General features: G+C 42.7%; 1 protein-coding gene across 2 annotated transcripts; it reads left to right on the forward strand.

The window, feature by feature from the left end:
- The first annotated feature begins 317 nt into the window (after window positions 1-317).
- mrc1a (mannose receptor, C type 1a) lies at window positions 318-16,859 on the forward strand. Of its 2 annotated transcripts, none has more exons than XM_029756059.1 (30): window positions 318-511; window positions 1,544-1,945; window positions 2,297-2,470; window positions 3,331-3,486; window positions 4,124-4,237; window positions 4,372-4,515; window positions 4,897-5,082; window positions 5,969-6,126; window positions 6,395-6,511; window positions 6,691-6,806; window positions 7,040-7,188; window positions 7,379-7,578; window positions 7,748-7,863; window positions 8,122-8,203; window positions 8,480-8,624; window positions 8,872-8,910; window positions 9,192-9,355; window positions 11,087-11,151; window positions 11,381-11,481; window positions 11,647-11,786; window positions 12,125-12,233; window positions 12,577-12,749; window positions 13,076-13,181; window positions 13,341-13,573; window positions 14,351-14,516; window positions 14,705-14,857; window positions 15,088-15,204; window positions 15,558-15,719; window positions 15,865-15,897; window positions 16,176-16,859. In XM_029756059.1, exons 1-30 carry the CDS (start codon window positions 442-444, stop codon window positions 16,409-16,411), a joined length of 4,326 nt encoding a protein of 1,441 aa, XP_029611919.1. In that variant the 5' UTR covers window positions 318-441; the 3' UTR covers window positions 16,412-16,859. The 2 variants fall into 2 exon arrangements, with proteins under 2 accessions (XP_029611919.1, XP_029611920.1); XM_029756060.1 differs by having other exon boundaries at window positions 4,900-5,082.

Here is a 16,859-nt window from a genome sequence, read left to right on the forward strand (position 1 = left end):
AAAGGACTTCTACCATATACTTGGAAAGAGGAACCTCTGATTTATTTAGATTTTACAGATCATCCATAGAGAGTTGCCCTGAGAGCTGGTCCTTGTTTGACTATCCAATCAAAGTGAGTGAGGCTTGGCTCATTGATGCTCTGGCTGATTTCAACCCTGTGGCTCTTCTCGTCCCCTGTGTGTTCCTGATAAGTGAATGACTAGTGGCTGCACATTTCCTCCTTCCCCTCTCCTCTCCTCATGTCAGTGGTTTTGGCCAACCCCGCACCAACCCATGTGACAGGATACACATTGGCTGGATTAAGGGGGCAGCATTCATGTCTCTGTGTCACTGTTCTTCCATGAGCGACACCTGAATACACCACAGCCAGATCCCTCTCTCCTTTCTGGACTGGACAACCACCTTTTCGCCCTGGGATAGCAAACTATGCACTAGCTACGATGGCATCCAGTCCATCCCTCGCTGTGCTCCTGTGCCTTATGCATGCTCTCTGCTGCGCTGCTGAGATAGGTATGTAGGGTTTTATTACACTTTAATTGGTTTCATGCAACGGTTAAGCATTCTGTATAATGAAAGTGATACAAATTATATTTGTTGATATGCTTTACCAATAAACGGAAGACAAGGTTGAGGCTGCTAGAGTATAACAATATTTATGTAGACTGGTAAAAAATATCCAGAATTTCTAGGTCCTTCAGTAAATTTTGCTTCATTGGCAGATATTGCAAGGGCTCCCGAGTGGCACAGTGGTCTAAGGCACCGCATCTCAGTGCAAGAGGTGCCACTAGAGTCCCTGGTTTGAATCCAGGCTGTATCACATCTGGCCGTGATTGAGAGTCCCATAGACCGGCGCACAATTGGCCCAGCGTCGTTCGGGTTTGGCCGTTGTAGGCCGTCATTGTAAATAAGAACTTGTTCTTAACTGACTTGCCTAGTTAAATAAAGGTCAAATACAATAAAATATATATTGATGAACCATTTGACAAGCTAGATAACGTTCAAAATATTTTAAGGCGTTTTAAATGCATTCAGATATAAAAATTAAAGTGGCCTATTTTTTTGGCCTAAAACATATGTATTTCAATTGTTCTTACATACACTGTGAGTTCTTAAAAATTATTGAAAATAATTTGAATGCCGTAATCAGGTATAACAGCTGTAAGTACAGAAAATAAGTAACTACAAAAATGAATTATATACACAGGCTTTATTATGCAACTTACTGTACAGTTCGACCTAAAATGTTGTGATTTTGATACAATTATACACAGTGTCTCAGTCACAGTTCAATAGCGTTGCAGTGCTGTTTATGAGAGCTGCTGTAGAGCCCCGAAAGAAGGATGAGACCTTGGATAGATCATTGTCCTTAGTTTCAAGTATCAATGTCACATGTACAAGTACAGTGAAATGCCTTGCTCGAAAGCTCTAACCCCAACAATGCAGTAATCAATAACAATGTAATACTAAAAATAACTTGGTACTGTAGAACAAAAACAAATATAAAAATAAGAAATAAGAAGAACCTTATCCCCCGTGCTGCAGACAGCAGCTCCTTCCTGATCTACAACCAGGAACACAACAAGTGTGTGTTGGTGGTGAGCGCCAGTCAAGTCACAGTGGCTCCCTGTGACCACACGTCCCAGAACCAGCAATTCCGCTGGGCCTCGCAGTCTCGTCTCCTCAGCATCTCCCTGAAGCTCTGCCTGGGGGCTCAGGACCTGAAGGACTGGGTCAAGGTGCTGCTCTTCCCCTGTGATGAGAAGAGTGAGCTCCAGCACTGGCAGTGTAAGAACGAGACCCTGTTCGGCCTCAAAGACAAGGCGCTGCACTTAAACTATGGCAACCGCAACGAGAAGAATATGATGATCTACCAGGGATCTGGGTCTTGGAGCTGTTGGAAGATGTATGGTACTCAGAAGGACCTCTGCTCCAAGGGCTACCAAGGTAAGTAAGCTACAAGACACACTCACTGTTACTGGAGGTTGGAGATTGGAGGTAGGAATCAGAAGTGTCAGATGCTGTTGTCATAAACTTTCTTAAAGCCAGGGAATGAATGTCTGACCTGGGATGATTCATACTGTTAACAATGTATTTTTTTCCTACTAGCACTGACTGATAGCTGATAGATACTTTATTAAGGAAGAATGCACTTACTATGATTTACATTATGTGGTTGTCCCACCTAGCTATCCTACGATGAATGCACTAACTGTAAGTCGCTCTGGATAAGAGCATCTGCTAAATTATATAAATGTTAAATGTAAATGTAACAAACTGTTTTGTCCCCTTCATCAGAGGTGTTCACACTAGGGGGGAATGCCTTTGGAAGTCCCTGCCAGTTCCCCTTTCAGTTTGGGGAGAAGTGGTATGCTGAGTGCACTCTGCAGGGGCGCTCAGATGGACAGCTCTGGTGCGCCACAGAGACAGATTACAATAAAGCCAAGAAGTGGGGCTTCTGTCCCTCGAAATGTGAGTCAAGCCTCACATGTCATGCTATGTTTTTTTGTCATTTACTGCCATTTTCCACTGATCAGGAAAAGGGTCAGTAGGTGACACCTGTAGAAAATCATGAGCCGTATGTATCAAGCATCTCAGAATAGGAGTGCTGATTTAGGATCCGTTTGGCCTTTTAGATCAAAATGAATAAGGACAAGAAGGGACCTGATCCTGGATCAGCATTCCTACTCTGGGATGCTTTATGAATACAACCCAGTTCCTAAAATAAAAAGGTAAAATCAATTTGACTCATGGGAGTACACAAATATCTAATATCAGTGGCCTACTCTATACTAGACTCTGATGAGTCTGTAAAAACAAGGCAAACGATCAGGGTTTAAGATATGGGGACGTTAGCCAATTCAAACAATGTCGTAAAACACCCTGCCAAGCCTGTGATAGGGAGGCTAATGTACAAATGAAAATCTTAGATTTTCCTGTTTTTCCGTGACCTCGCTGGAGGTCAGGATTGGCCAGGTCAGCGCTGACAAGGTCTGGTCTCTGACCTCCTGACAGAAAAACACAAACGCTTTCTCTAGTTCCTCTAGCTGTGGACGAAGCTCTATGTCTCTTTACCCTTCCATCCTGATTGGAGCTCATTCCTGTGTTTCCCCTGACACAGCTCCAAAACTGGGACAGGAAAAGGAAGGAAGCCCCCTTTCACTAAGGTTCCTGGTGAACTGCCACCATAGTCACAGATATGAGGGGCAGTTCTATCATGATAGAAAGTGATAGAGATGAACAGAACACTAGTTGATTCAGTTCTTGGACTGTTATTGATGCTTTCTTTTTCCCAACTTAAGTGTGTCCTAATGTTTCTGTGTCCCCCTCAGCATCCTCAGGATGGGACAGTGATCCAGTGACAGGTGTCCTGTACCAGAGGAACACCCAGTCCGTGTTGACCTGGCACCAAGCGAGGACGAGCTGCCAGCAGCAAGGAGCCGACCTGCTTAGTATAGTAGAGCTCCACGAGCAGACCTACATCTCAGGTATGTACAGTCAGACCTGGTCAGACCTACATCTCAGGTATGTACAGTCAGACCTGGTCAGACCTACATCTCAGGTGTGTACAGTCAGACCTGGTCAGATCTACATCTCAGGTATGTACAGTCAGACCTGGTCAGACCTACATCTCAGGTATGTACAGTCAGACCTGGTCAGACCTACATCTCAGGTATGCACAGTAAAACCTGGTCAGACCTACATCTCAGGTATGCACAGTCAGACCTGGTGAGACCTACATCAGAGGTATGTACAGTCAGACCTGGTCAGACCTACATCTCAGGTATGTACATTCAGACCTGGTCAGACCTACATCTCAGGTATGTACAGTCAGACCTGGTCAGACCTACATCTCAGGTATGTACAGTCAGACCTGGTGAGACCTACATCTCAGGAATAGTCTAACCTGTTGTCCAAGGGAGGACTGGGACCAGGAACCAGCCCAGACATTTCTGACACACCGGCCCGAAGATGGATCAGGGCATTTGCCCAAAGTGCGCTATGGCCAGTCTAACCTACAACCTCACCTTGATTTAGAGATAAATCAATCTCATACAATCAATTCCTTATTAAGAATATTACACTGCTCCCGTGGACGTATTGTAATGCTTTTTATTGATGCAGGGTTGACCAATATCCTGGGCACATCTCTGTGGATTGGACTGAATAGCCTAGACTTTGAGGCTGGATGGAAGTGGAGCAATGGAAACCCATTCAGATATTTAAACTGGGCTCCAGGTGAGTGCAACTGCATGCAACACATCATACTATACTTTACAGTCTAGGGAACAACTGAGGTTGTCCAAGTATGTTATGCCTTCCAATGTTGCAGGAAGACAATTAATAAATATATGGGTCAATATTTCCAAAAGGACATCCATCAACTGAACCCGGGCTCAGCTGTGCAACCCTGAATGCTGGCAAGGCCTCGAAATGGGAGACCAATGAATGTTCCAAGAAGCTGGGATATATCTGTCGCAAAGGAAACTCCACTACTCTGGCCTCTGCCCCTATAGGTAAGAGTTGAATCATACAGTACATAACAGTCATGAACTACTCAAGAGTGTAACTTTTAAATTAGTCCAAATGCCATGCAACACAAGGTTAACAACACCAGATCAGGTTGTGTAGGGTAGGGTAAACTGAACCCGTATATATTAGTGCACTAAGTGTCTCAGAGTAGGAGTGCTGAACTAGTGTCAGTTTAGCTTTTAAGATTATAATGAATAAGGTTACATGGACGGGGGCGGGCTGATACTAGATCAGCACTCTTACTCCGAGATGCTTCATGAATACAGACCCAGAGGTTGTTTGGGTCAAACAGATAAAACATTGCAGTCTACCACTTTCTGAACATTCTACCTTGTCTCTGACTATTGAACTTTGACCCCCCTCAGTAGGAAAAGATCAGCCCACCTTCTGCACCAGTCACTGGATTCCTTATGCAGGCCACTGCTACTACCTACAACGTACCAAGAAGATGTGGAGGGATGCCCTGGCCGCCTGCCACAAAGATGGAGGGGACCTGGCCAGCATCCACAACATAGAAGAACAAAGCTTCATCATCTCTCAGTCAGGATATAGTGAGTACACAATCCATGTCGTAGCTACAATTACCTCTATATCTGACATATCTGTTATTCACTACAAGGACCTTTCTTATGGGTTGTCATTTCATTTCGCGTCTCCCTAAATAGCAGGCAGCAGATTGTACCGTCAATATTCCTACCCGTTCTTGACTATGGTGACACCATTTACCAGATTGCAGAAGCCGCTATTCTTAAACGTTTGGATGCCGTCTACCATAATTTCCTTCACTTTATCACAGGTGACAATTTTAATGCTCACCACTTCATCCTGTATCAAAACGTTGGCTGGTCCCTATTGAAGTCCTGTAGATATCTTCATTACTACCTTTTTATTTACAACGTTCTACTACACAAGCTTCTAACTTACCTAACTTTGTTGCTAAACTATAAAAGAATAGGTGACCAAACCCGTCACAGTGTTGTTTAAATCTTGAGGCCCCTAAGATCTCTACCTATTTTGGTAAATCCTCCATTAGCTTTAGTGCCCCCCATTGTTGGAACAACCTGCACAATTCCGTGCATTCATGATTCCCTGGTGCCGCTAAAGCAGTTTAGGACGCTGGTGTTAAATTCATTCATTGAGAATTGCAGTTGTTTTTATTGATGTAATGGTTCATTTGTTGAAATTGTAGTATTGTAATTGTAGTTTTTTATTCTTCTGGTTTTATTTGGAATGTTAATTTTCTCTATTGTAAAAATGTTTGTACTCAGGCACGATTGTGAATGAGACCCTGATCTCAACTGGGCTTCCCTGAATAAATAATAATAATAATAATGTCACCTCAGTCAATTTGATCAGCCAAAGGCAACGATAAGTATATCAGGTGTTTTTCACTGTCTTTCTGGCTCTGACTCTTAATGTCCTTCTGCTTCACTTTAGCGGCCACAGATGAGCTGTGGATCGGCCTGAACGACCAAAGGAACGCTCTGCTGTTTGAGTGGACCGACCGATCCCATGTGACATTCAGCCACTGGCAGACAGGGGAGCCCTCCCACGGTGCCAACCTCCAGGAGGACTGTGTCCTGATCAGAGGAAAGGTAACATTCACATTGGTCCCTCAATGGACAGACTAGGTTCATGCTAATGCTAACACGAATGCTAGCTAAATGCTTACACCGCAGATTTTTTATAACTAACCCTAACACTAGCTATATGCTAATGCTAGGTAAATGCTGACGCTAGATAAATGCAAACACTAGCTAAATACTAGAGCTAACAGTGGCAACGATGACAACGTTTAACAGTGGTGTCAACGCAGTACTAAATGTGGTATTGTGACAATGTGGACTCCATATACTCTCCCAGGATGGGAAGTGGGCGGATAATTTGTGTGAGAAGACCTACGGGTACATGTGTAAGAAAAAGGCCTCCACTAAACCGGTGGCAGGTGCCCCAGAGGAAGATAGTCCAGGATGTAAGCTGGTGAGTGAGGTCATTTCCTGTTTGTTGAAAGGGAGAGTACAGTAACTAATGAATACAAAATGATATCACATGAAATGGAAGCTTGAAAATGATTCTAGATAAGGACTAGAATGGTATCATCTTGACTGACAAAGATTCACCAGTAGGAGGATAATTGTTTCTGTATTTTTGTCATCAAGGGCTGGATCCGGTATGGTTCTTACTGCTACAACATTGGATCAGAAACCAAAACATTTGATGAGGCCAAGCAGACATGCCAGCAGAGTGACTCAATCCTGGTGGAAGTGGCTGACAGGTACAGTATCACATCATTACTATCTTATAAGGATAAGATATATTTGACTCACTTATTTGAGTCATATCCTGTTACTGCATGGTGGGAACTAGAAGCACAAGCATTTCACTACACTTGCATTAACATCTGCTAACCATGTGTGTGTGACAAATACATTTGATTTGATTTGACAAGATAATAGCAATAAGTTGTCAGATAATAGATTGAATATGTGTGTGTTTGTTGGTTTGCAGGTATGAAAATGCCTTCCTGGTCAGTTTGGTGGGTTTGAGGCCGGAGAGGTACTTCTGGACTGGACTTTCCAACATGGCGGATATAGACACGTTCAAGTGGACTACCAGTTCGGAGGTCAAGTTCACCCACTTCAACGTGGGCATGCCAGGTACAGTGTCCTTTTCCCACAATGGTGATTTATTGTAGCAACTGATGATCGATTGTAGCATGAACTGTCATTGGTGTGACGACTGCGGTATTAGAGGAGTACTTTCTCCCACACCTTAACTGCCTGGCAAATGTCAGAACTAAATTAAACTATTACATTTTCTCTCGTCTTTCTGTGTGTTTGAAAAAAGACAGAAAACAAGGATGCGTAGCTATGACAACTGGAATGTTTGCGGGACTGTGGGATGTGGTCAGCTGCAGCAACAAGGAGAAGTACATCTGTAAGAAAATGGCGGAGGGAGTCACATCAACAATGGCCCCTCCCACCACTCCGGCACTGAGCTGTCCTTCTGGGTGGTCACCTGCTGCTAAAAGGAATGTCTGTTACAAGGTACAGTTGGGGAACATGCTGTAACAAACACTTTGATTAGTCAATTGAAGTGAATAGTTTTTTTTTTTATATTCATAATTTAATCAATGAGCATGAATTCATTGATAATCCTTTATTCTAATAATTAATTAATAATTAATCAATTATCATTTTCTCTCCCCTCAATAAGCTTTACAGAAAAGAGACTGAAAACAAGAAGTCATGGTCAGAGGCGCGGGAATTCTGCAAGGCCATTGGTGGTGATCTGATGAGCATTCACAGTGCCACAGACATGAACAGCTCTCCGTAAGTTATCCTCATAGCTGTCTCTGTTGCCAAGATGTATCAGTCAAAACCAGTGTGGTCCTATTAACCACTGTCTGTGGTTGAAATCAAAATCAGCACTGTCGTAATAACCACTGTTTATGGTTGAAATCCACAGTCATAATAACCACTGTCTGTGGTTGAAATCAAAATCAGCACGGTCGTAATAACCACTGTTTATGGTTGAAATCCACACAGTCATAATAACCACTGTCTGTGGTTTCCATTCTCTCTGTTCAGGTATCATTCCTCTGATGGAGCCTGGATCGGCCTCAGCAATCTGGATCCCAACGCAGGTTTTGTGTGGGCTGACGGATCAGCAGTGAGTAGCCTACCACCTCATCTTTACTGTGATATCCCTTCTCCTTTGAAGTAGTTTCAATCATTTTTATTTTTATTAAAATTTTTTACCTTTATTTAACTAGGCAAGTCAGTTAAGAACAAATTCTTATATTCTCATTGATTTGCAGTCTTTAATGGGATTGAAAGTTCATACAGTACTATGGTGTCCATATAAGGACAGCCTCATGCTGAGACTGTCCTAATATGGACACCATACAGTGCTACTGTGTAACATTATTCCAATGTTGTTCTCCAGTTCAGCTATGAGAATTGGGGATTTGGAGAACCAAACAACTACAACGATAATGAAAAATGCGCAGAGGTCCAGTTTTACTACGGACGCCACTGGAATGATCGACACTGTGATGCCTACAATGACTGGATTTGCGAAATCCGCAAAGGTACAGTAGACCATATCTGCTGGCGCACTGACTTCACCAGCCACTGGGCACAGATGTCAATTCAACATCTATTCCACGTTGGTTCAACGTCATTTCATTGAAATCACGTTTAAACAATGTCGATTCAACCAGTGTCTCTGCCCAATGGGCATGAGGTTCATGTCAGTTATGAAACTATTGATGAACATAGAATTTTGACCCTCAACCTTGCAGATGTGCTCACCCAAACTTTTTTTGGTATCCACAGGGGTTACCCCAAAGCCCCCTCCCACTCAATTTGAGCCAGGTAATGCACAGGATCTTGGGAATATGTCTAGTTTCCTGTTTCTCATTCCTCCACTTCCTGTCTCCACTTCCTCCTTCTCACTATCCCTGCTCTCCTTCAAGCTCTTGGCCTTTCCTTTAAGTTAAATGAATCACTGCACATAATGTATAGCATACCATCTTCTATCATTTAGTTTCTAAAGCATAGTTCAACACAAACACTAAGAGAAAATGTACTCTGTGAAAATGTACTATTAAAATTGGCTAACAGGAAATGTACTCCTTATATACTTGCCTTTTCAGTGTACAACACTACAAAGGACGGCTGGATTGAGTACAACGACACTCAGTATTTCTTCAACACTGAGAATCTCCCCATGGACGAGGCGAGAGAATTCTGTAAAAAGAACTTTGGTGACCTGGTGGTCATTACTGCAGAGAGCGAGAGGAAGTTCATATGGAAACAGGTAGACACTTCTATACTGAACAAAAATATAAATGCAACATGAAAAAATTTCAGTTCATATATATAGTACCAGTCAAATGTTTGGACACACTTTTTCTTTATTTTTGCTCTTTTCTATATAATAGAATAATAGTATACACATCACCACCATGAAATAACACATGGAATCATGTAGTAACAAAAAAAGTGATAAACAAATCAAAATATATTTTTATATTTGAGATTTTTTAAAGTAGTCACCCTTTGCCTTGATGACAGCTTTGCACACTGTTATCATTCTCTCAACCAGCTACTTGGGCTACTTTGAAGAATCTCAAATATATAATATATTTTGATTTGTTTAAAACTTTTTTGGTTCCTACATGATTCCATATGTGTTATTTCATAGTGTTGATGTCTTCACTATTATTATACAAAGTAGAACATAGTAAAAATAAAGAAAAACCCTTGAATGAGTAGGTGTGTCCAAACTTGACTGGTACTGTAAGTAAATCAGTCAATTTAAATGAATTAATTAGGCCCTAATCTATGGATTTCACATCACTGGGAATACTGATTTGCATCTGTTGGTCACAGATACCTTGAAAAAGATTTAGGGGCGTGGATTAGAATACCAGTCAGTATCTGGTGTGCCCACCATTTGCCTCATGCAGCACGACACATTTCCTTCGCATAGAGTTGATCAGGCTGGTGATTGTGGCCTGTGGAATGTTGTCCCACTCCTCTTCAGTGGCTGTGCGAAGTTGCTGAATATTGGCAAGAACTGGAACTAGCTACTGAACATGTTGATCCAGAGCATCCCAAACATGCTCAATGGGTGACATAACTGGTGAGTATGCAGGCCATGGAAGAGCTGGGACATTTTCAGCTTCCAGGAATTGTGTACAGATCCTTGCAACATTGGGCCGTGCATTATCATGCTGAAACATGAGGTGATTGTGGTGAATGAATGGCACGACAATGGGCCTCAGGATATCGTCACGGTCTATAAAATGCAATTGTGTTCATTGTCCGTAGCTTATGCCTGCCCATACCATAATAACCCCGCCGCCACCATGGTGCACTCTCTTCACAACGTTGACATCTGCAAACCCCTCTCCCACAAGACGCCATACACGTGGTCTGCAGTTGTGAGGTCGGTTGGACGTCATTCTCTAAAATGACATTTGAGGCGGCATATGGTAGAGAAATTAACATTCAATGATCTGGCAACAGCTGTGGTGAACATTCCTGCAGTCAGCATGCCAATTGCACGTTCCCTCAAAACTTGAGACATCTGTGGTATTGGGTTGTATGACAAAACTGCACATTTTAGAGTGGCCTTTCATTGTCCCCACCACAAGGTGCACCTGTATAACGATCACACTGTTTAATCAGGTTCTTGATATGCCATACCTACCAGGTGGATGGATTATCTTGACAAAGGAGAAATGCTCACTAACAGGGATGTAAACAAATGTGTGCACTAAAATTGAGAGAAATAAGCTTTTTTTGTGCATTACTGAACATTTCTGGGATCTTTTATTTCAGCTCATGTAACATGATACCAACACTTTACATGTTGAGTTTATATTTGTGTATATGCAGTCCTGTGACGTCCGAAAAGCTTTGGTTCTTTGGATCTTATAGAGATCATTTTACATTATGACAGGTAGACAACAAGTGTCACTGAAATGTTCAATGTTCAATCTAGAAATGGTTATTTCCTCAAAGAGTTTTAACTTTTTTCCAGATATCCAGAGGATCCGAGGGACAATATTACATTGGTATGACCGTTGGTTTGGATAAGTCTTTCAGGTACGTAAAATGACTGTTGACTCTTCCCTGGACATTTAAAACAACCTGAAGTCCTACCACCTCTTTTCAGAGATATTCGTGCATGAGCATGTTTTGTTTATCTCAGTCCAGTGAACATGCTTGAGATCTGTGCTTCTCTGCCGAGTGGAGAAACGTGTGCTTTCCAGGTGTGTAGTTGATTGAATGGATGCTCACAGTTCAGACTGGGTTTGTGTACTGTATGTTTCAGCTGGTTGGATGGGTCTCCTGTTGTGTATACCGCGTGGGATCAAAATGAACCCAACTTTGCCAACAACGATGAGAACTGTGTGACGATATACAAGAGTATGGGTACGTCTGATTCCAGAGAGATTTAGCAGTTATGCTCTCGTTACAGTGTCGTTACACTGCAACGTCCATGGAACTTTCACTAACATTCAGGGGACGCTCCCAGGATGTCATTTTGTAAGCTGGGTCTATATCGGGTTGTGTCTCTTTGTTTCTCTGCATCTCTAGGGTACTGGAATGACATCAACTGTGGCGTAGAGCTGGCCTCCATTTGTAAAAGAACCACCAGTTTCACTAACACAACCATGGCCCCCACCACTGTACCCAAGGGAGGTTGTGCCCCAGAATGGATTGCTTTCCAGGGGAAGGTAACTGCTACGCTACTACAGTACCACCACCACATACTATAAAATCATACCGTAGGCTACATACTATATACCTGTACGGTACACCAGTAGAGAAAACCTCACACAAACTACTTTCCTTATCATGTGTCAAGGAAAAAAATCAAGGCCCGAGTGATGACCCAATGTGATGCTGACCTGTGTGTGGAGAGTTGAGTCATTGTTTGCATCCCAAATGGCACCTTATTCCCTTCATAGTGCACTACTTTTGACCACAGCCCATGCACAATAGAATCCATTTTGTTTGCTGTAGTAGCTTGTGATGTTCCAACACACAGCGCTGATGCATCGGGTTTCCACAGTGCTACAAATTCATTGGAGACAGCGATAAGAAGCCGTGGCAGGAGGCCAGGACCTACTGCATCAACCAGGGAGGGAACCTGGCCTCTGTCCTCAGCGAGAAAGAGCAAGGTGGGTGAGAAGTCCATCCCTTTACACCTGACTGCCAAAGCTACCTGAGACATTGGCATTGCCCAAGGTAGAATGAAATAGAATGAACATTGAAATTCTCTAAAAGTAATTTAGCATAAAATCATGCTGTAAATAATCTGTCAAATTAGGTGTGTAAAATTATAATGAGGATTTGTGCAGAATTATAAAGCATGCAACAAGAAATCTTATAGACATTGGTTAATGAGCGCCAAAAAATGTAAATGCTAGCCAATGGAACAGGGGTTGATAATCATTTGCATGTAAACAGTACATCAGGAATCACCTGATGACTCTTCATTGTTCTGACTGGTCTTTCTCCCAGCATTCCTTACCACCCAGATGCTTGGGAATCCCCAGGACATTTGGATAGGTCTAAACGACATCAACTGGGAGATGCGCTTCCTATGGACGGAGGGGAGAGGGGTTTCCTATACCAACTGGGCAAAAGGGCATCCAACGTCAGTGCCAGACGGACGATATTCATTTTTGGAAGAGGTACAAGACTTACAGTAAATATAACTGTTTGCTGAACACAGATTAAGTGACTTCCTGGAAACAGATAAAACATTGTTCTCAATAGAGAATCCCCCTTGAAAGTAGGTAGACTAAAATCCTACTTTCAAGGAAGATTCTTTATTGAGAATTATTTTTAATCCAGGACTGCGCCTTAAATCTGTGTTTGGGAACCTTTACATGTTAGGCTTTGTGATGTTGATTGACTTATTGTCAATAAATCCAAATGCAAAACAGCCTTAACCAGTCAAATGAGAATTATGAAGAGGGATCTAACCTTTTCATCTCCTTCCCAATCTCTCTTCCAGGTGTTTGACTGTGTGGTTCTGGTGGGCAGCTCTCAAAAACAGACAGGAATGTGGAAGGTCGAGGACTGCTTAGTATCCCGTGGTTTCATCTGCAAAAGGAATATTGGTGAGAAGAAGCTATAGTTCAGTGAGGCTGCTCTAGGTTTGCAAAATTCCAGTAACTTTCTCAACCCTAGCGAGGATGTTCAATTCCAATTCTTCGGTATGTGGCCCAATAGAGTATCCCTCTTTAGGTTCCCCTCCAACAAGTCTCCTTTGGTTTCAGATTCTCAGATTGTGGTCCCTGCCACCACAGAGTCAACGAAGACGTTCGACAAGCTGGGAAATGACTCCTTCAAACTGGTGGTCCAGAAGATGAACTGGGACGAGGCCCGGAGGCAATGTAAAGCAGACGATGCAGAGATGGCTAGCATCCTGAACCCCATCACCCAGGCCTTCATCACAATGCAGATGCACAAATACAATGGGCCCGTGTGGATTGGCCTCAACAACAACTTGGTAAAAGAGGAGGAAAGTGGGACACCTAGTCAGTTGTCCAGCCGAATGTATTCAACTGAAATGTGTCTTCCGCATTTAACCCAACCCCTCTGAATCAGAGAGGTGCCTTAATCGACATCCACGGAACCTGGGGGTTAACTGCCTTGCTCAGGCGCAGAGCAACAGATTTTTACCTTGTCAGTAACCTTCCGGTTACTGGCCCAATGCTCTAACCGCTAGCCTGCTATGGTACTGACATTGCTCTATGCCAATCATTTGGGTTACAGAGACTAAATATTCTAGACAATATGTTGATCAGACTAATTATAAATATGGAGCTTTCTGATCTTGGGGCGGCAGCGTAGCCTAGTGGTTAGAGCGTTGGACTAGTAACCGAAAGGTTGCAAGATTGAATCCCAGAGCTGACAAGTACAAATCTGTTGTTCTGCCCCTGAACAAGGCAGGTAACCCACTGTTCCTAGGCTGTCATTGAAAATAAGAATTTGTTCTTAACTGACTTGCCTAGTTAAATAAAGGTAAAAATAAAATCTTCAATTTCCCTTTTACAAGGCACAGCAGGTAAAAAATGACCTAATGTGTAGGACTCTGGCTTTGGTTTAAGAGCTAGTGCAGCTCCATAGAGGACTTAGCATTGATATGATCTCCCACTGTTATGCATTGGAACTCCTACTCTGACGTGTTCATTTAAGAAACCAGAGCGGTTTTGTGTTTTTAAACCTGTAAGCTTTTGGCTGGATCTTGCCCCCATTGTGTGTTTCATTTGTCTCTGTCTCTCAGACTGAAGGGCGTTTTAAGTGGGTGGATAACTGGCCTCTATCTTACACCAAATGGGGCGAAGATGAGCCAAAGAACAATATGGCCTGTGTTTACATGGATACGGACGCCAAGTGGAAGACAGGCGACTGTAGTAACACCTACTCCTCACTGTGCAAGAGATCACCAGGTCAGACAAGGCCTTTACTCCATTTACAGACAATGTCTGTGTTTAATGGTTGATCAATCCAAAAGTGTGTCTTTTAAAAGTGTTGTATGCAGTAATGTATCAATTTTGCCAACATTGACCATGTACATCTCATGTACATCTCATGTACATCAACTTCAGTATGTGAACTTCTCTGGCCTCTTTTAAAGACATAGCCCCCAGCCAGCCCCCTCAGCTCCCTGGCAACTGCCCCGAGCCCAAGAAACGCAAGACGTGGGTTCCCTTCAGGGGTTACTGCTACGCCTTCCTCAACTCTGTGGTGGACAACTGGGCCCACGCCACTGTGGAATGTCTCCGAATGGGTACACACTTCACCTCCTTTACACCAACTGTCATTCAGACCACAATGGAATAGCGTCCCAAACGGCATGCTATTCCATGGTCAAAAAGTAGTGCACTACATAGGAAATGGGGTGCTATTTGAGACATACCCAATGTCTTAATTGAATGTAGAGCGTATGAACATATTAATTAATTGAATGCAAGAAATTCAAAGAATATGGGTAGTAAGAGCCTGTTTCTCTGACAACAGGAGCATCCCTGGTGAGTATCGAGGATCCCTTGGAGGCCAGCTTCATCCAGGAGAACCTTGAGCTATTGCAGGATGGCTCCAAGTCATTCTGGATTGGCATGCACAAGAGCCACGAAGGTCAGTACCTATGGTTATAAAATTCAGCGACATTTCCCAAAATTCCCAACCAGGATTTCTGGAAAACCAAGGAATTCAGGAAAAATTACCTGAATTTTGAAACCCATTTTACTGACAACCCATAACATTAAGGAGGCCACTGGCTCAAAAAGCCTGTTCCCTTGAATATAAAACATGTTTAACTAGCAACATCACCTTAAATGAACAAATGGCAAGTACAGTACCTACCCGTCTCTTGCAATTCTAAGATTATATCCCAATTTGACAACCATGTTTATCGATTTATAGTTGTTCAATGACAATGAATCACCCATGTCAAAGGATATAGGTTTGACCCATTGTTCTTGTTCCAGGTGACTGGATGTGGATTGACAACAGTGTGGTGGACTATACCAAATGGAAACAAGGGATGCCAAAGGGTGGAGAACAATGTGTGGAGATTCAGTCTGATAGTGGTCTGTGGAGTACTAACAGCTGCAACCGGTACAAGTCGTACATCTGCAAAACAGCCAAAGGTGAGTCGGACTCAGCTGATAGATTCAAGTATTTAAGATGGGATGATCTCAGAGTCATTATTCAAGTCATCCTGCGTTTGTTGAATCAGCTTTGAATTGTCTTGCAATTATGTTTTCTGAACATCTTTATCTCTTTCTTTTGCAGTCATCACGCCAACAGAGAAGCAACCAGTTGCTGGTGAGTGTCTCATAGCAGATACAATTGGTTAGCGTAAAGAATCATACATTTTATAGTTTTGACAATTAAATCAATGCTTTTCTGGCTCCAGGGCACAGTCCTAGGAACAGTTTCCCCTCACCCAATCCGTAACCATTAGTGGAGAAAATGCAAAACTGACCCAAGATCAGCGTCTAGGGACAACTTCAGTCTACTCCACTTTTCTGAACATTATACAGAGACTAAAACCAATCCCACCAATAATTTTGCCAATAACACTGTGACTTCCTTTCTTCTAGCTCCCTTAGTGGAGGAAGCTCCCCATGGTTACGCCGGCATCGCTGTAGCAGTCGTCTTGGTGATAATCACAGTGGTAGGACTCGGTGCCTTCCTACTCCGCAAACGGATACCTACCCCCGTCCTGGGAGAGTGTACGTTCGACAACACCTTGTACTTCAACAACCCCATCCGCTCAACAGCCACTGTGGACACCAAGGGCCTGGTGGCCAACATAGAACAGAACGAAACAGCTTAGACAGGACACAAAGAACCGCCAACAGGTGAAAACACTTTTGAGACAAGTTTTGATATGAAAAATACCCCAAAAGCATGCTGCTGGTGTTTAGGCCTACCAACTCTGACCCAAACCGAGAGATTGCAACTAAATCTGAAACCATTCACGTATTATCTTTCTTCATTTTCTTGCTCTGTAAATAATAGGTGAAAATTATATGCACTTTGTGCATATCAGCATCAGTCGTCAAGGATACAGTCCAGATGTACAGCTAAGATTGCATATGCAACCCCTGCACAAATGATAGAATCAACAACAGTCATTTTGTTTGGTTTAATGGAGCCTTGTACAGATGTATTTGGTGTGTGAAACTAAAGTTCAAAATACAACCACTGTACTTTGCTTTGTTTTTGCCAAGTTATATTGTAAATATATGCTCAAAGAGAGAGAAATAAAGTTTTGGAACAAA

Source organism: Salmo trutta, chromosome 6, assembly GCF_901001165.1.
Source record: "Salmo trutta chromosome 6, fSalTru1.1, whole genome shotgun sequence".
Lineage (NCBI taxonomy): Eukaryota > Metazoa > Chordata > Actinopteri > Salmoniformes > Salmonidae > Salmo > Salmo trutta.